The sequence below is a fragment of the Artemia franciscana genome, chromosome 18 (genome assembly GCF_032884065.1).
Source record: "Artemia franciscana chromosome 18, ASM3288406v1, whole genome shotgun sequence".
Lineage (NCBI taxonomy): Eukaryota > Metazoa > Arthropoda > Branchiopoda > Anostraca > Artemiidae > Artemia > Artemia franciscana.
In genome coordinates, this window is record NC_088880.1 from 667346 (window position 1) to 687833 (window position 20488).

The window sequence follows — 20488 nt, forward strand, 5'->3', positions numbered from 1 at the left end:
AAATCCTCTAGTCTTATTAGTTGACATAAAGAGCATTATGCTAGATTTATGGGATTTCAGTTAGAAGAAAAACCTAAGTTTTTGTTGATCACTATTACTTAGACTTAGTTCCTCCCACAACAAGTAGTGCATGAGGCGACAAATTGCATCGCCACGAGAACCTCTGAAGATCCTGAAGCTAAAGGTGAACTAAAGATATACCCACCATTCTAGCCACCCTTTCTAGGCATCAGGAATGCGGGGTTTGCCATCCACGCTTTCTAATACCGGAGGGAACCCAACACCAAGTATCATGAGGGAGCCTGCCATCGACCATGCGGTCCGTGTGGCATTAATACAACCATATGCTACTTCGAGTTCTCTCAACTGTCTTTGCTTGTTTTACTTTTCACTTATAAAGGTTTTCATAATTTTATCTGACCAGTGGATACCCAGAATTTGCCTTAAGCAATTTTTTTTGAAATTTTGAATTCGTTCTTAAAGCTGTTTTGTCAATGTCTATATCTCCCATCCAAGCATAAGCACAGGGAAAGGTCTTCTGCCTAGGAGTCAGAGTCTGACGCTTAGAGGCTATTAGGAAATGGAGAAATTCTGTCATTTTATTGTCACTTAACATTGCCATTTTATTGTCACTCAGGTGCTTCCTTCAAAAAGCCATTTTCCAAGTTTTGTCTGCTCGTTATAAATCAAATAGTGAACCTTTGACGATTTTTTCTTGTTTGAAACATACTCCATGCGCTAAAGATGTATTTTTCCTTTCTTTTAGTGCTCTACTACTATCTTTCGCTCTTCTTGTCTTTTCTTCGATCAATCATTATATGTATTTCTTCGAACGTTTTTATTATCTTCATGATTTCTAAAGCCTTTTAAATACTGATATAAACAAGCATTGTACTTAACCATCGCAAGGCAAAGAAAAACAAGATGAAAATATTTATCTATAATAAGGACCAACAGTCTTCTACGATCTCAAGTTCGATACAATACCACTTGGGGAAAAAACAACAAATAAAAAAATATCCGTGATCTTGCTTCTGGTAAAAAAAAAAATTAAAATTCCACATTTTTGCATATAGGAATTTAAAACATTTACAGTAGGGCTCTCTCATATGCTGAACTTGATGACATGATACTCATTAAGATCACTTAGTGTTTTGAAGATGTTTTGCATCTTTTTCAAAAATTAGGTAAATTTGCTCAGTTTCGTAACTTTTGATGGGCAACATTAAACTTGATGAATTTTATACATTTGAATAAGCACCGAAATTTAATTCTTTTGATGTATCCATTATTATCAAGACTCGGTTAGAGTTTTGGTTAGAGTAGAGTCGCATCGCTCCTTATTTTCAGTTTGTTGGCACAAACTGTTTGATTGAAAGATATTGGCGGGAATCCAGTCATCCTCGTTCGTTTTCGTTTTCAATGAGACATCTGTAACTGACCAAATCAAATCCATGTTGCATTTCTAAGTTCAGGATTCACGCTCAGATACCAGACTTCGGACCATATGTAGTTGTTATGTTTTAGGTAGTTTGTTTAAATAAACAAGTTCAACTCCCCTCGAAAATATCCTGCGTACCTCCATACCTTCGAGGGGGGCGTTCCATAAGAACAAAATTTGTCTGGTATATACAACTTGTAAATTTGTCATGTGTGACCTGAAAATTCAATTTTCTATTTCAAGCCTCTCCCCCTCCCCTTCCACAGACGTAGATGAATTAAAATAGAAAATTCACACTTTTTCGACAAAAATAATTAAACTTTGAATTTGAGTAACGGTTATTTATTCTCGTTATTTTTTTGTTTGGATGGGTTTGATAATGTTTTTAAAATCATCCATGTCATGTTGTTTTATTATAGGTTGCTTTCTGATTTTTTTCCCCCCATTTATAAGGAATACTAACGTTATGTTTATTAACCATACTAATTAAGTAGATATACCACGAATGATGAACATATTACTTGTTGTTATAAATCATGTTCGTGCTGAGAACTTCGACCATGTATTAGGTGAACTCTTTTAGTAATTAAATTTGGAAAACCAAATTTTAACGTTGTTAGTTTGTGTAAAAATTCAACCAAAAATAAGCTATAAGACACTACACCAGAAAGCTTTTAAACCAAAAATCTAATGGATGGCATTTCTCTTTCTTTAAAATAGCTGTTTAACTTTTCCAAATTACTTATCTCAAGGACAACTGACCTTGGGGTAGTAGTTTTCTAATTGCGGTTCCCTAGTTTAACAAAATTCCAGTAGATGGCATTTCTCTTTGCTTAGGATAGTTGTTAGGCTGGTGCAAATATCCTGACTCAAATGTACAAGTGTTGGGATGGCAGTTTGCTAATTCTTGTACCTTGGATTTAATTGGAATTCCCATAGATGACATCTCTTTATTTAAAATATCCGCAAAATAATATATGAAAATTTTCACATAATTAATATGTATGAAAGTGAACATATTACTTAATTCATTTTTTATGCTCTTACGTAAATAGTCACTTCTGAGGAGAATCGCATTTTAAGCTTTTAAAAAGGCTAAAAATAACCTAGCTTTTCAAAGGGCTTTTTAAAAAGTGCTCTTCTCAAAAACGACATCACAAGAAAACCGGCGTCACTTTTGAAGGGTTTCTGGCTCTTTTCGAAAATTTCTGTAAATTTGTTTTCATAATAGCATTTTACTCTTAGGGATACTGAATATGATATTTGATTTTCGTGAATCAACTACAATATACAAATTTTTTCTCAACAGCCAGTTTATTTTAAAAACTTTAAAGGCTCAAAAAATAATTTACCCCAGATGTGACTGTTGAATTTTGAAAAAGCATAATAAAAGGTATCAAGGAATATGCTTACTTTTATCCCAGATAAACTATGTAAAAAACTGCATATTTACCATCTGCTCTTAATCCTTTACATTAATTTTTCTTCTTAATTTGGTCTCCATCAGTTTTCTGACCAAGAGCATCTTTATCCGCTTTTGTTTACATTTTTTTACTGACAATTTGCGCATTTTCGCCCATTTTATTCAATATCTGGTGATTTTTTGTTAACGATTTCTTCGTCCCTACATTCCAAATTTGCTAATTTTCCTGATCCAACCCATTACTAGCAATGCTCTTCGTGAGGACATTCTTCAATAGATCAAATTGGACTTGCAATGTATTAAGAGCTTAAACAAACATAAACACATATATCTTCACAGAAGGAAGCCTAAGGGAAGGGGGAAAGAGGGGTGGCCTACTCTGGGCTCTGGTGTGCTGGAGGTACTTGTTCGTAATGCCTATTCTGGGTACTGGTCTGTATGACCCATTACCTCATAAGTCATTGGTCACTTTCATTGAATAGTATTAAAACCCTAAATCTCCAGCTCCAGAACACGCCAACTTCTAGAAATATAGAATAGGCGTGATTTCGTTTGGGGAGCGATAGGGACAGACGAGCGACGGGTTGGGGGATAGAGTGAGAGGTCTCCTCCTTAAGAAAGGTCTATAGTTAATCATACTCGTAGGATACAATATTTTGCAGTCGTTTAAGATTCTTCCAAGGTGTTTGGACAGGAAGAAGTGGCCTAATCTGAGGACATTCATGAGGTGGCTCTAGTTTCGTAACAACTCCAGTGGAAAGTGACGTTCTTAGCTTTGAACGCTAAAAGCAGTATGAGTGCGTGGGGTTTAAAATTTTTGTAGTGGGGACTTTTCTATTGAGTAAAACATATCTCTTGCTTGTTTTCCATTAGTCAACTCCAAAATTGATATAGTACTTCCAATATAGACAAAACTCTAGTTGTAAAACTACTGTACTTAATTCTGACTTCAATACTTCTGTGAATTGAAAATGATAAGAAAGGCGTTTATTACTCTTTTGAACTTCATACCCTCAGCCGTTACTGAGATTGCTGATACGCTTTTTTGACCACAAGTATTCAAATAGTATGTTTTAACTTCTTTTAATAGCCCTCTAAGCCTTCAATTAAAGTTTAATATACTGCAGTTAGTTCTTTTGAGGTCAAGGGTCCCACAAGTTGGACCCCTCGTCTTCCCAATAACAAACTTTCTATGCAAACAACTACACAGGCAACTTGTATAGCATACAACCCTTGCCTAAGGTGCTACTGGGTCTTATCCTCCCTTAAGGTACAGTTTTTAGATCTTATGATTAATTTGACCGAATTGGATATCTCAAAATCTTTATCAGAGGTCTTTCGGAGGGTAGGTAAAAATGGAGAAAGGGGTGCATCCTGGGTTGCTATCAAACTTCTAACTTTTAACAAGGGGTATGTTTATTAGTCTATGCCTCGAAGTAAAAGCCTTTGCAACTTTAGCAATAAAAAGTTTATTATAATGACACTGGAATAAATTTGTATTCAGTCACACTTACAAATTAAGCTATTAAGTCACACTTAAAATTATACCCACAAGAATTCTGGAGTGTCAAGACTGTAAAATGCTTCACCAATTTAAAATTTTTGCCGTTTTGGACTTGATATTTGATAATGGACCTTTTGTTTTTGAGATGATCAGTCAACATAAGACTCACAAAGGGTGTAATGATTTTATAGGTATGGATTCCTCTGGAATCTAAATGAAATTTGAAATTATACTATTTTTCGTATGAAGATGGATAGCTGCTACTTTATAAACAAATCTTTTTTAAACAAAAACGTCATTCTTTGAGGTAATCACCCTAAATTGATTTTTTTTATTATTACTAAAAGAAGTGCTCACTTTTAAGTTGTCATTACCCCAGTAGTTCAAAGTTTCTGAATATAATTTAGGACCTCCTTAAACAAAGAATTTAAGCAGCCGAGTTTTGGAAGGTTTGAAAAAATATTGGGGCTTTTCAAGTCTTTTTATGAAGAATCATTTGTTTCTATTTTTTGTTGTTGTTGTTTGGGATATTTTTACTTTCAAGAACAAAAGGAGCAAATTACTTAGCTACAATGGAAAAGACTTAATTTCTACAAGGTTGTGAATTTATGATAGTCCAGCAGCTATCTTACGTGATCAAACATATATTAGTTACATTGCAACAGTAATAATCGGAAAACTCATAAAATATACAATGGTGGAAGTTAACGTATACCAAAGTAAAGGAGGAGTGAGAAACAAGGATGGATGAGGAGGCATGGGGAGCCTTAGAACTTTTTTTGATTTCTTGTAGACTTATCGTTTTGTAAAATGCCATCTTTGGATTCACTTTAACAGAAACACTGAATGAGTGACGGGAGGAGGAAAATAGGGGTGGCCTACTCTGGGCTCTGGTTTGCAGGAGGTACTAGCTCGTAATGCTTACTCTGGGTACTGGTTTGTGTGAGGTACTACCTCATAAATCATTTCTCACTTACATTTAATAGAATTAAAACTCTAAATCTCCAGCTCCAGAACACGCCTACTTCTAGGAATATAGAATAGGCGTGATTTTGTTTGGGGATCGATAGGGACAGACTAGTGATGGGTGGGGGTGATAGAGGGATGAGTCTCCTCCTTAAGAAAGGTCTATAGTTAATCAGACTCGTAGGAAACAATGTTTTGCAGTCGTTTAAGATTCTTCCAAGGTGTTTGGACAGGAAGAAGTGGCCAAATCTGAGAACATTCATAAGGGGGTTCCAGTTTCATGATAACTCCAATGGAAAGCGACGTTCTTAGCTTTGAACTCTAAAAGCTTTATGAGTGTGTGGGGTTTAAAATTTTTGTAGTTGGACATTTATATAGAGTAAAACATATCTCTTGTTTATTTTCCATTGATCAATTACAAAATTGATGTAGCACTTCCAGTATAGGCAAAACTATAGTTGTGAAACTACTGTACATAGTTCTTACTTAAATACTTTTGTTAATTGTGGTGTTGAAAGGTGCTGGTGTCAAAAAATGATAAGAAAGGCGTTAGTTACTCTTTTGAACTTTATACCCTCAGCCATTACTGAGATGTTGCTGATGATATCTGAAATATACTTTTTATTACTGAGATATTTCCTTATGGATAATCTGCTACTTTACAAACAAATCTTTTTCAAGCATTTGATTCTTTTGCCATTCTTTGAGGGAATCACCATCAATTGATTTCTTTTTTTTATTATTATTCTTAAAAGAAGTGCTCACTTCTAAGTTGCAAAGACCCCAGTAGTTCAAAGTTTCTTAATGTAATTTAGGACCTCCTTAAACAAAGAACTTAAGCAGCCGAGTTTTGGAAGGTTTGAAAAAATATTGGGGCTTTTCAAGCCTTTTTATGAAGAATCATTTGTTTCTATTTTTTGTTGTTGTTGTTTGGGATATTTTTACTTTCAAGAACAAAAGGAGCAAATTACTTAGCTAAAATGGAAAAGACTTAATTTCTAAAATGTTGTGAATTTCTGATAGTCCAGCAGCTATCTTACGTGATCAAACATATATTAGTGACATTGCAACAGTAACATTCGGAAAACCCATAAAACATACAATGGTAGAATTTAATCTATACCAATGTAAAGGCGGAGGTAAGAAACGTGGATGGCTAAGGGGGCATGGGGAGTCTTAGATTTTTTTTTATTCCTTGTAGACTTTTCGTTTTGTAACAAGCCATCTTTCGACTCACTTTAACAGAAACACTGAATGACGTAGCATTTTCATTTTGATTTTTTTTTTTTAATTACAAGTCTAGATATTGTTTTAAACTATCAAAGTCAAAAATTCTAAAAGTGCATAAATTTTTGACTGAGTAAGGACATTGATTAAGAGCAGCCACATCAAAACAGAAAAACAGAGAAAATATTATTTCATTACCTCTCTTATGGCTTTGCGCACTAACGTTCTATTAAGGTTTAATTTCTTAATACCTAATACACAATAAAGATGAATAAGTTTATGTTTGTTTATGCTATTGTTGCGCTGCAAGTTCAATTTGTTTTATCGGAGAATTTCCATGCTGGAGTAATTAGTAATAGCTTGAACCATGACAGCAAGGAAATTTGGGATGCAGAGACTCAGAAATCAACCCCAAAAATCCAACGGGTATTGAATAAAATCAGCGAAACTACACACATGGTAGGTGAAGAAACCAAAATGAAAGGTGGTAAAGATATTCTTGATCAGAAAATTGATAGAGTTCAATATAACAAGGATAATGAAAAGGGTAAAGAGCAGATCGCAAAAAGTATTGACAACGCCAGGCAAGTTAAACCAACGGTCAAAATTAATTTAGATGACGACACAAGCCCAAATTTTGACAATGATATGATAACTTCCAAGACTTTATACTATAATGATGTTTTCAAAAGTATGGAATATCTAAAAAGCAAAAAATCTCTTTTGGCATTTCTCCATAGAATTACCCAGTTCAAAAGTGACAATTCTGAATTAAGCAACAGAAAAACATTGAAATCACTGTCAAAGAAAATTGCGAAAATGAAAGATATCTTCGGTATAACTAATTCACCATTTTTGAATTTCACAGAATTTACTTCAGTGGTTGAGTTACCGACAAATTTTCCAAATAGGCGCATTGGAGACTTAGCATCTCACGATGGAGAACTCTTTTTAAAAACTCTTGAAAAACAACGAAGCCTGTTATGGAGTCAAATACAGTCAGAAGCAAAAAAATTGATCGATTTTCTTATTGGAGATGAGCGACATGAGCCGTTATTCTCAACAAAACTTAAAACTGCTTTAGTCGACTTAGACAAAAAGGTGATGATAATGAGGCTCCTCATTTGTCAAATTAATATAAAACAATTAGGTCCCCATACTGCTGAATATCCTATTTGGAAGAGCAAGCCTATAAAGAATAAATCTTGTTCAAATTGGCTATCTCGTGTTATTTTCATGGAAGGCCATATTGATTATATGGTTACAGGCTTTCTTGAAAATCACAAAAAAGATCCAAGTTTGTTTATTGAAGCACATTTAGACAGAGGAATTCTGTCAATATTGCAATTGAAGCCGAAGGCAGAGAAGGATGCGAATCCTAAAATATACGACCAGTATTTTGCTAGTCTTGATTATTGATTCTACGTTTCACTCTATAAAATCTTCAAGAATACTTCACCAATTTAGAATTTTTTGGCGGGTTTTGAAACAAGCTTTAGTGCTTGGATAAGAAGTTCGAAGAAACGATAGAAAACTAAAAGGTGAAACTTCATTCTTGGATATCTTAAGAAAGACATTTAACTTTGTACCGGAGATGTATAGCTTTGATGAGACTTATATTAATGGATAATGTAAATTATTTTTACTGTTTAAACAAAGCTGTTTTTTCTTTTAAAGTTTAGGAGGGGACAGTCCCTAAAAATTTACCAATATTACACCACCAATTCTTAGTCGTTTTAAATGATAACTATTCCTTTGGAAGGATCTGGTGTTAATTGACCTTTTTTCTGTGGGACGGTCACCCGAGGACGAGACTGGCAAATAATTTTTAAGCCATCAGATTCCTCGGATTCTAAATGAAAAGCTTGACACCATTGACACCTTGACACTGTTATGTTTGACACCGATTCTTGACACCGTTGTGTTTCTCAGTGTTTTCATGAATTACAAACTTAAGCTATTAGTGTAACCTGCCCTACCAGTCTACCTACCTGCCCTACCAGTCTTTTATGTCTGCACTAACTGATTTCATCCTACAGTTTATAATAGCATTATTCATGGTTACAACCAACGATTATATGCTTCATCATCCTGCACATAAAGATTTAGTTTTTTGCAGAAAATAGATTTTATTTTCTACACTGTGTTTTTGCATTTTACATTAAGCATGTAGATATAGCAATTTCCCTTCAAATTTGCCATTTAACTAATCCCTATTATTTCTCTGGTGGGGATAGAGAATGAAAGACGAGACATCCGTGCTAAATTTGCAAGCAAGTGACTTTTGTTATTTTACAAGCATGTAGGGTTTTTAGCCATTGTTATCCAAGTTTGCCATTAAAATTGCCTTTGTTAAAAATACCATACAGGAAACTTACAGTCCCGTGGCTTGAACAACGAGGAAAAACAATTGAACTGAAAAACCAGGAAGGTTGCTGCAACCTAGTTAAATCTTTATGAGAAGTATCTTTTTCCCTTTTTTTCCCTCCACAGCTAGGTCACCGAAACATAATAAAGTGCTCTTTAAGGACTCATTTTAAAGGTCATTGCTAGTTTTAGTGTATTTTGTAATGAATATGGAAAAGAGTATTTACTGTAAAATCAATTTTTAAGAAAAGCTACCTTTTTGTAAATCACACATAGGATTGGTACAGTTTATTACAAATGGAGATTATGTAAGCTTTATCGGCATCCTGGTTGTAAAGATAGCTGAAATCTAGTAAAGAATAAATCACGCCATAGAGTAAATTCTAGTTAATGTAATACAAGCAAGGGAAAAAAGAAGAGTGGGAGGGGGCTTTGTTTACCTTTAATATTATTAGTCTCTCAAAAACAGCACAATAACTTTTTATTTCCGTTCAAATGAACCCTCTCTCGATGTTCTAGCACAAGTGTTCTGACACGAGAACCGCTGAAAAAAACTAACATGCATCCACGATCCCCTTCTGGCAAAAATTATAAATTTCACGTATGTTTTAATTTTTATTATGATTGCTCAATTACTCAAAAATCAGGCAAATTATCTAAGGGTCTTAACCCTTTTGGGTGATACAAAATTTCTTGCATTTTGTATACTTGAAATCAAAATAATAAGAAAATTCTTTTGATATACCTATTGATTTTGAAATTCTATGTTTTAGAGTTTCTGTTACTATTGAGCCAAGTCACTCCTTGCTGACAGTTCATCACTATGAACTATTTGAAAAAAATTTAATTTAACTTCAGTGTATGACGCTGTTCCATTTATTTTAGATTTCCAAGTTTTTCTTACAAAGACACGGGAGAAGTGCCGGAGATTTGGACGACCAAGAAGATGGGAAGTATTCTTCTTCCCAAGAAGATGGGAAGTCGTTTTATAGTGAGAAGCTGAATATGTTCCATGCTCTTTTTATCTGAGACATATTTAGCTTCTCATTGTAAACTGACTTACTGTATATACATATCGATAAGACAAACAGCACAACCACCAGGTGGTTGTTCCGTCTCTGGTCCGTCTCGTCTCTGGTCTTAGTCTCAATACCTCTATAGGTCCTATAGAGGTATTGAGACTAAAACCAGAGACAGACGATTGTCAAATCAAATTTGATAATTTGACAATAATGTCAAAGTTGGTATTATTGTTTCAACTAATGCCAATTTCGACATTTTTGTCCGAGACGATGGATTTATGGTATTAAGACTTGTAAAAATGTAACTAAAGGCTACCATTATGTTTCTACCATTATACACAGAATGGTAGCCTTCGGTTACATTTTTACAAGTCTATTACGGCAAAAAGAATCAGCGAGGATACGGCATGTACTTTTAACGGCCTTACTTTTAACGGAATTTAACTTCTTAAATTCCTATTTTAGTACATTTTTGTTTCCTCAGCCATTATTATAGCTTTTTTTATTATAGCTTTTGAATGACCAGTTACTTAGTTGCATATTTGATTTTAATCTATATCTGACTTCCTTTAATGTCGGGGGCCTTAACAAGTGAAAAAATTCTTCATTTTTGGTAATGGACCAATTTAAAAGCCGCAACGAAAAATGAGCGTTTATTGTCTTGAAATCGAAATCCCCAAGTGGTCGAGCCCTAATGATGTCAATCTTTAAGTTTGTGTCATCTGAAAATAAAGAATGATAAAGTTTGTATAATAAGGAAAATAAAGATATATTATTAAACTATATAAGCAAGTGTAAAATTTTGTATTTTTTCCCAGAAAACTTTGCAAAGCAAATAAAGAAAAAAGATATATTATTATTAAAAAATATAATAAGTTTATCTTTATAAATGTAAATCGTTTTAAATATTCTACTGAGCATGTGGTTTTGATGGTAAATGGAAGGGAAGAAATATATCACATTTACTGTGAAGTAGTAGTTTTGCTTGTTTTAAATTCCATTTTTTTTTTCAAAAATTCCAAATTTTTGAGAAGCAAGAGAAGCTTCCCAAAAATTTACATATATTAAAATAGCTGTCATTTCCCCCAATTCATAAAATTTGCAGTAGTAGACATTTGCGGTAATTTAATCCTAAATGACTGTTATCGTAGTGTCTATTTCGGTTTACCACCATTTTGAATATGCCAATCATTTACCCTTTGCAAATAAATCATCTTCTCAACTCCCATCACTCGTCAATGGCGACAGTTCATGATGTAACTCCAGGAAACATTGATTTGAGTTTATTAGTCCATTTACAAACCTTTGGTTTTCTAACGCAGGCCCATTGAATTAAAATGCATAATATTCTTTATAAATAAAATAATATTCTTTATAATATTCTTCATATTTTTAATCAACGGACAACATACGACAAGTTTTCTAAGAGACGCAGGTATTCGTTACGTCATAGGGAATATTTTCTGAGACAAGTAGGTTTCTTAATTAACCTAAGGGTATAGGAGAAACCTTAAGGGCTTCTTTATCTCAGGATTTCCTTGGCATTACCTACTAATTTCTTTAAAAAATACCTAGTCTAAATCAGTATTTCTTTGGGTTATACCTAATTGAAAGTCTTAAAAAACAAGATCCTTAAAAAAAAAAAAAATCAGGATTTTCATGATTACTATGTCATAGTTTCTTTTTAAAAATATTTAGGGCCTGCTAGAGAGGAAAATTCAGGACAAAGAACCCTAGCAGTCAATTTCATGAGGGGTGCCTGTCATCCAATTTCCACAGTAGCCACTAACCTAGTTTAGCCAACAGGGCCCTAGCATCGAATTCAATGGAGCCCTAGTATCGAATTTCATCAGATCCTTAACTTAAAAGCCAAAAAAAAGCTTAAGCCAAAAAAACCTCAAAAAAGCTTGTTATAGGATAAAATATAAGCAAAAACAAGTGTGTAATAGAAGAAAGACTGGGAGGTCCAAAGAACTAATTCCAGAGGGGAGGAGGTTGTTATTAAAGTTAAATTTAAGTCCTATTAAGAGTTATTTCCAAGATCTTTGAATAAAAATACCGGGTTAGATTGGAACAAGACTATGCATTTTCAAGCCACCGTGACAGTGTGGCGCTAGCCCACCCTAGTAAGCAATTTTAGATGGTGCTTTTTTATTACAGGTAAATTTAAGTATTATTAAGAGGTTTTTCTGAAAGGTCTTCAGGGGGCCAGTCGTGAGTAGGACATACACCATTCAGTAGGTTAATTTAGAGCTTTAATTACAAAAAGAAACATTTTCCAGGTGAATGGCGTGATATTCTTATGCATTTAAAGGTGTTAAAAGATATTTGATAATATTCTAAAATGCATCTACAAAACAACACTTTTATTCTGTGTATAATCTAGGTACAAATTAAAATTTATCAATTTTTCTTACAAATTAAAATCTACTTTGTGTAAATGCTGTTTCTGTTGCTCTTGTTTGAGAATTACAAGGAAAAATAATATCCAAGAGTAACGTTTTTCACAAAATAACTGAGGCCCCCTCTCAGCGCTTTGGTTCAAGTGTAAACTACGTAAAAGAAATTTTTTTTCAACTGAAAGTAAGGAGTAACAATAAAACTTTAAAGAAACAGAAATAATTACGTATATAAGGTGGTTTTCCCCCTCCTCAACACTCAGTCTTTACACCAAAGTTTTTCAGCATTTAAAAAAAGTTACTTATTTTTTTAAATTAGACAGCCCTTGTATTTTAGGGTCCCTTTTAAAAAAAAGTGGGACACAATTTAAGTTTAATGTAAAGAACTAGGTGTTGAGGAGGGCTAAATCTCACTCATATACGCAATAATTTCGGTTCTTTTTAAGAATTACTGTAGCTCCTCACCTTCAGTTGAAAAAACTTGTTTTCTTATATAATTTCTGATCGGTTTTTAAATAACGCCAGGATATCTGACACTACTTCCAAGGAAAAATACCAGCTACCAATCCCCCTCCCCTACTCATCATATTGCACTGAAGTCCATTAAATAGAAATTTTGAGATAGCCATTTTATTCAAAACAGTCTAAGTATCATATAACAAGGCTTTTGAGATTAAATAAACCCCAAAGCCTAGGTGGAAAGGGTTTCAAGTTACGCTCAGGTGTTTTTCAAGGTTCTTATGGAAAGGACGGTTGTATAAACTTTAAGGAGGCTCATTTGGTTAAAAATTGGATTTTTCTCGCTCCTTTTTAGGAGTCAAAAGGGATGGAGGGTAACTAGCCCCTCCTGCTGACAACCCCTATTCAACAAGGTTCAAGGTTCAAGGTTTTTTTATTATAACCAATATATACAAAATATTAAGTAACTCAAGGCTGAGAGTATAGCTCGAATGCAATTGAGCTATACGGGTATGATTAAAATTGTGAGATAGCTATTTTTCTTAAAATCGTCCAAAGAACTAAAACAATATCTCTAGCATTGCCACAACCCCTCAGTGCCCTGGGTTCAGGATTATCATGGCTTATGGTCATATAAGGTTTGTATGGAATTGGTTGCAGGTTAAAATTCATATGGGACTCTTTTGATTTGAAGTTGAGACTTATAGCACCCTTTTTAAGAGTCAAAGTGATTTTAGAGCAACCCTCTCCTCCGTGCTTACAATTCCCCCAAAGGCATTCAATCAAAATTTGGAGATGAAAATTTTGTTGATCGTAGTTGAAGAGTTCTAAAATTATGTCTTTCAGGAAGCCATCCCCAAATGGCTTTTGCTCTTCTAATTTAATTATATAATAGCTGATTCAAAATCAGGTATTATGCAATAGGGTACTTTTATATGTTTTGCTATATTTTCAAATTCAGTTTCAGATCTTGGTTGGCCATAATGAAGTCAGGATCTTTTAATCCTGCGTACCTGTGTTGTATTATAGTGTGTTATATATGTATTATATATGTGTTGTATTATAGTATTTGAATTATAGTGTACGGCATAAACATGTGACGCTGCAAAATTTATTCAACACGCCTTGGTTATTCATGAGCTGTTCGCATTGGTTTTAAAACGCCTTGGTACCATATCAAACAGTTCGTGGTAACGAACTGTAGTAAGGAGGGACCCGAATCAATAGTAACCAAAACTCTAAAAAATAGAAGTTTGATACCAATAGCTACATCAAAAGAATTGCATTTTAATGCTGATTTTAAATATATAAGTTTCATCAAGTTTAGTCTTACTTATCAAAAGTTACGAGCCTGAGAAAATTTGCCTTATTTTAGAAAATAGGTGTAAACAACCTCTAAAAGTCATAGAATCTTAACGAAAATCACACCATCCGATTCAGCGTATCAGAGAACCCTCTTGTAGAAGTTTCAAGCTCTTTTCTACAAAAATGTGGAATTTTGTATTTTTTGCCAGAAGGCAGATCACGGATGCGTGTTTATTTGTTTATTTGTTTGTTTGTTCGTTTTTTGTTTTTTTTGCAGGGATGATCGTATCGACCCAATGGTCCTAGAATCTTGCGAGAGGGCTCATTCTAACGAAAACAATAAGTTCTAGTGCCCTTTTTATATGACCAAAAAAATTGGAGGGCACCTAGGCCCCCTCCCACGCTAATTATTTTGCCAATCAACGGATCAAAATTCTGAGATATTCATTTTATTCAGCGTAGTCGAAAAACCTTATAACTATGTCTTTGGGGACGACTTACTCCCCCAAAGTCCCCGAGGGAGGGGCTAGAAGTTACAAACTTTGACCAGTGCTTACATATAGTAATGGTTATTGGGAAGTGTACGGACGTTTTCAGGGGGATTTTTTGGTTGGAGGAGGGGTTGATAAGAAGGGGATATGCTGGGGGAACTTTTTATCGAGGATTTTGTCATGGGGGAAGAAAATTTCCATGAAGGGAGCGCTGGATTTTCTAGCATTATTTAAAAAAAAATATTGAAAAAATAAATACGAAAAGTTTTTTTCAACCGCAATTATGGAGCAGCATTAAAACTTAAAACGAACAGAAATTATTATGCATATGAGGGGCTCACCTCCTCCTAATACCTCGCTCTTTACGCTAAAGTATTTTTAGTGATTTCAGCTATTTATTCTACGGCTTTTGTGATTCAGGGGTCATTCTTTATGAATTGGGACAAAATTTAATCTTTAGTGTAAAGAGTGAGGTACTGACAAGGGGGTGATCCCCTCATATATGTAATAAAAACATGAGCTTACAAAAGTTCGTTACGTGAGCTAATTTATAAGTTACGTTTATCTTTTACTAACAAAAACATTCGTAAAAAATTAAAAGTTCTAGTTGCCTAGTTGCTCATTCGATCAAAAATATGATCATTATATCGATCATTTAGCCAAAAAAAAAAAAATAAATAAACTTGCAAATTTCGTGTTAACTATTCCTCTGCAGAGAGCCAAAAACAAAACATGCATTGATTCAAAAACGTTCAGAAATTAAATTTTAAAAAAACAAGTTTTTTTAGCTGAAAGTAAGGATTGACATTAAAACTTAGATTGAACAGAAATTACTTCGTATATGAAAGGGGCTGCTTACACATCAACGCCCCGCTCTTTACGCTAAAGTTTTTCACTGTTTTAAAAATCAGAACTGAGAGAAAGAGTCAAACTTTAGCGTAAAGAGCGGGGCGTTGATGAGGAAGCAGCCCCTTTCATATACTTAGTAATTTTTGTTCGTTTTCAGTTTTAATGTTGCTCCTTACTTTCAGCTACAAAAATTGTTTTTTTTATTTAATCTGTTAAAGTACCATATCGGACCATATCTGTTAAAGTGAATCGGAAGATTGCATGTTGCAAAACGAAATGTCTACAAGGAATGAAAAAAAAATATATAAGGCTCCCCATGCCCCCTCAGCCATCCTTGTTTCTCACCTCCTCCTTTACTTTGGTATAAATTGATTTCCACCATTGTATGTTTTATGAGTTTTCCGATTGTTACTGTTGCAATGTCACTAATATTTGTTTGCTCACGTAAGATAGCTGTTGGACTAACATAAATTCCCAACCTTGCAGAAATTAAGTCTTTTCCATTTTAGCTAAGTAATTTACTCCTTTTGTTCTTCAAGACAAAAATATCCCGAACAACAACAGCAGAAAAACAGAAACAAAGGATTCTTCATAAAAAGGCTGGAAAAGCCCCAATATTTTTTCAAACTTTCCAAAACTCGGCTGCTTAAGTTCTTTGTTTAAGGAAGTCCTAAATTACATTAAGAAACTTTAAACTATTGGGGTAACTGCAACTTAAAAGTGAGCACTTCTTTTAAGAATAATAATAAAAAAGGAATCAATTGATGGTGATTCCCTCAAAGAATGGCAAAAGAATCAAATGCTTGAAAAAAGATTTGTTTGTAAAGTAGCAGCCATCTATAAGAAAATATCTCAGTAATGAGATATTTCAGATATCATCAGTAATATCTCAGTAATAGATGAGTGTATAAAGTTCAAAAGAGTAATTAACGCCTTTCTTATCATTTCTTTAATACCAGCACCTTTCAACACCACAATTAACATAAGTATTTAAGTTAGAACTAAGTACAGTAGTTTCACAACCATAGTTTTGCCTATATTGGAAGTGCTATATCAATTTTTTAATTGATCAATGGAAAATAAACAAGAGATATGTTTTACTCAATATAAAAGTCACAACTACAAAGATTTTAAACCCCACACACTCATATTGCTTTTAGCCTTCAAAGCTAAGAACGTCGCTTTCCATTGGAGTTATCATGAAACTGGAACCCTCTTATGAATGTTCTCAGATTAAGCCACTTAGATCAGCATTAAAATCCGATTCATTTGACGTAACTATTGGTATCAAAAATCTGTTTTTTAGAGTTTCTGTTAATTGAGCCGGTTCGCATCTTACTACAGTTCGTTACCACGAACTGTTTGATAAGAAAACAGTATTCACTGTAAAATCAATTTTTACGAAAAGCTACCCTTTTGTAAAATTGCATAAAGGGTCAATACAGTTTATTTTAAATGGAGATTATGAAAGTTTTATCGGCATCCTTGTTGTAAGATAGCTGAAACCTAGTAAAGAATACCACATAGTCACGCCACATAGTAAATTCTAGTTTTTTTTTTAATTCTAGTTAGATCTGGAGGATCTTTTTTTTAAGGGAAAAAATAGGAATGGGAAGGGACTTTGTTTACCTTTAATATTATTAGTCACTCAAAAACAGCACAATAACTTCTTATTTCCGTTCAAATGAACCCTCTCTCGATGTTCTAGTGCTATTATTCTGATACGAGAACCGCTGAAAAAAATACAAAGTCTGGCAAAAAATACAAAGTTACACATTTTTGAACATAGGCCATTAAAACCTCTACCGCAAGGTTTTCTGATACGCTGAATCTGATGTTTTAATCTTTATTAAGATTGCTCAATTACTCAAAATCAGGCAAATTTTCTAAGGGTCTTAACCCTTTTGGGTGATACAAAATTTCTTGCATTTTGTATACTTGGAATCAAAATAATAAGCAAATTCTTTTTGATATACCTATTGATGTCGAGATCCTATGTTTTAGAGTTTCACTGACTATTGAGGCAAGCCACTCCCTGTTTACAGTTCATTACTATGAACTATTTGAAAACAATTGAATTTAACTTCAGTTTATGACGCTGTTCCATTTATTTTAGATTTCCAAGTTTTTCTTACCAAGACACGGGAGAAGTGCCGAAGATTTGGACAACCATGGGAAGTATTTTTCTTGCCTTGCTGCTCTGTTCCATGCTCTTTTTATCTGAAACATATTCACTTAATCATTGTGCACCGATTTATGGTATATATTTATCGATAAGACGAACAGCGCAACTACCTATAGACGTACTGAGACTAGAACCAATAGCAGATGAAGTGATTTTCAAGCTGAAGAATTCAAACAATAATGACAACTTTGACCTTATTGTCCAAGACAATGGATTTTCCCTATTAAGAGTGGTAAAAAATGTTAGTGAAGGCTATCATTATGTGTCTATTACGGCCCAAGGAATCTACGAGGATACGGTATGTACTTTTCTTATGTACGCTAATTACTTTGGATACGGATAATTGAAATAAATATTTGATTCTTGCAGTCACGGCCTGCAAAAACATCAACTTAAGTGTGGTGTGAAGAAAGTTCAAGTGTACAGTATTATTTTTCAAATGATTCTGAAGGAATCCGCCCATCTCTTTCCTTCCTGCTCTTCTTAAATTCATATTTTAATACATTTTTATTTCTTCAGCCATTATTATAGCTTTTTTCAATCAAATAAAATGTAATATTGAATAACAAAATAAAACCCGTCCTGTGGTGGCGCAGTGGGTTTGACCTTAGCTTGGTAATACGGGACCCAGAGATCGAATCATGCTGCAGTAATGCACTGCAGGGCCGACGCAGGGACCTTAGTGGTCAAGAAGCGTCGTTAATCTGATTACTTACTTAATAACAAAATAAAAGCTTATTACAGCATTAAGGATTGACTGGAAGAAAAATGAAAACTTATTCTTAGACCTATTACTCTTTGAACAACATATGAATAACGTGGCTTTTGTAATGGTTGTATTGTAATCTATCTATCTATATAAAATAAGTTGTATGTCTGTTACACTATCTTCTATATATATCAAAACTAGCTGATGGGGTATATATATATATATATATATATATATATATATATATATATATATATATATATATATATATATATATATATATATATATACATATATATATATATATGTATATATATATATATATATATATATATATATATATATATATATATATATATATATATATATATATATATATATATATATATATATATATATATATTATATATATATGCATATCTAGTATATATATACATATACTAGCTGTTGGGGAGGCGCTTCGCGCCACCCCAACACCTGGTTGGTGGGGGCGCTTCGCGCCCCCCAAAAACCCCCCGCGCGCGTAAGTCGTTACGCGCCATATTAGTTACGCGCCATTGCAGTTGAGTGTCGCGGTCGTAATTTATATTCCTTGTGTCCCGGTCGTCATTTTTGTCCCGGTCGTCATTTGTGTTCCGGTGTCCTGGTCTGTAATTTCTCTTTGAGTGTCCTGGTCGTCATTTATATTCCCTCTGTCCCGGTCGTAATTTGTGTCCTGGTGCTTTGTTGATGGTGATTGCTAATCGAACATTCCTTGTGTCCCGGTCGCTTTCTCTTTGAGTGTCCCGGTCGTCAAACATATAATTGTCCATGGGAAAAACAATCTGTATTCAGATCTATACCTCATTATTCTAATGATTGCCCTTGAGCTTTGTAGATGGTGATTGCTGATCGAACATTCCCTGTGTCCCCGTCGTCATTTATATATCCCCCTGTGCCCCCCGGCGTCCCCGTTGTTGTTGTTTCCCTGTGTCCCGGTCGTCATTTGTGTCCCGGTGTCCCAATCTGTAATTTCTCTTTGAGTGTCCTGGTCGTCATTTATATTCCCTGTGTCCCGGTCGTCATTTGTGTCCCGGTGCTTTGTTGATGGTGATTGCTAATCGAACATTCCTTTTGTCCCGGTCGCTTCCTCTTTGAGTTTCCCGGTCGTCATTTATATTCCCTATGTCCCGGTCGTCATTTGTGTCCCGATGTCCCGGTCTGTAATTTCGTCAGTCGAAAACATGACGTCATTCGACACAGGAACATGACGTCACTCGACAGACACACACACACACACACAGACAACTTATTTATATATATATATATATATATATATATATATATATATATATATATATATATATATATATGTTTTTAACTACGTAAAACTTGCGAATATACAACATTCTTCGCTGCTGTACATATAAATAGATTGTCAGGTTTACCGACTCTTGAACATGCAACATATAATTTTCCATAGGAAAAACATTGAGCTTTGTTGATGGTGATTGCTAATCAAACATTCCCTGTGTCCTCATCATCATTTATATATCCCCCTGTGCCCCCCGGCGTCCCCGTTGTAGATGTGTCCCTTTGTCCCAGTCGTCATTTATAGTCGAAAAACATGACTTCAGTCGACACACAAACATGACGTCAGTCGACACACACGTCCCAGTCGTCATTTGTGTCCCGGTGTCCCAGTCTGTAATTTCTCTCTGAGTGTCCCGGTCGTCATTTATGTTCCCTGTGTCCCGGTCTGTATATACATTCGTTTTGAATTGGTATATGATGAAATAAATTTTTTCTTTTTTTTCTTTTTTTCTTTTTAGTTTTTTTTGGTTTTTACCTTTTTTTAGTTTTTTTTTCTTTTTAATTTTTTTTGTAGTTTTTACCTTTCTTTAGTTTTTTTATTTTTTTTTCAGTTTTCTTTATCTCCTTTATTTTTCAGTTTCTTTCCTGTTTTTAGTTTTTTTTTCTTTTTCAGTTTTTAGTTTTTGTAGTTTTTTATTAGTTTTTAGTTTTTTTTCTTTATAGTTTTTTTTGTAGTTTTAATTTTTTTGTTTTTTTGTTTTTTTTCTTTTTTAATTTTTCGTTTTTTACCTTTTCTTAGTTTTTTTTAGTTTTTTAGCTTTTTTAGTTTTTTCGTATTTTCTTTTTAG

The 20488-nt window shown here is 33.9% G+C and overlaps 1 protein-coding gene across 5 annotated transcripts in view; it reads left to right on the forward strand.

The window, feature by feature from the left end:
* LOC136038473 (uncharacterized) overlaps window positions 1-20488 on the forward strand; it is a 181881-nt gene that overhangs the window by 39469 nt on the left and 121924 nt on the right. For 4 of the 5 annotated variants that reach the window (XM_065721541.1, XM_065721538.1, XM_065721539.1 and 1 more), the window contains one exon: window positions 17570-17936. In XM_065721541.1, the coding sequence (XP_065577613.1) occupies window positions 17625-17936 (312 nt within the window). In that variant the 5' untranslated portion in view covers window positions 17570-17624. Of the gene's footprint in view, window positions 1-4025; window positions 4135-17569; window positions 17937-20488 lie in introns of those variants that run through there. The other variant, XM_065721540.1, reaches the window with a different exon arrangement.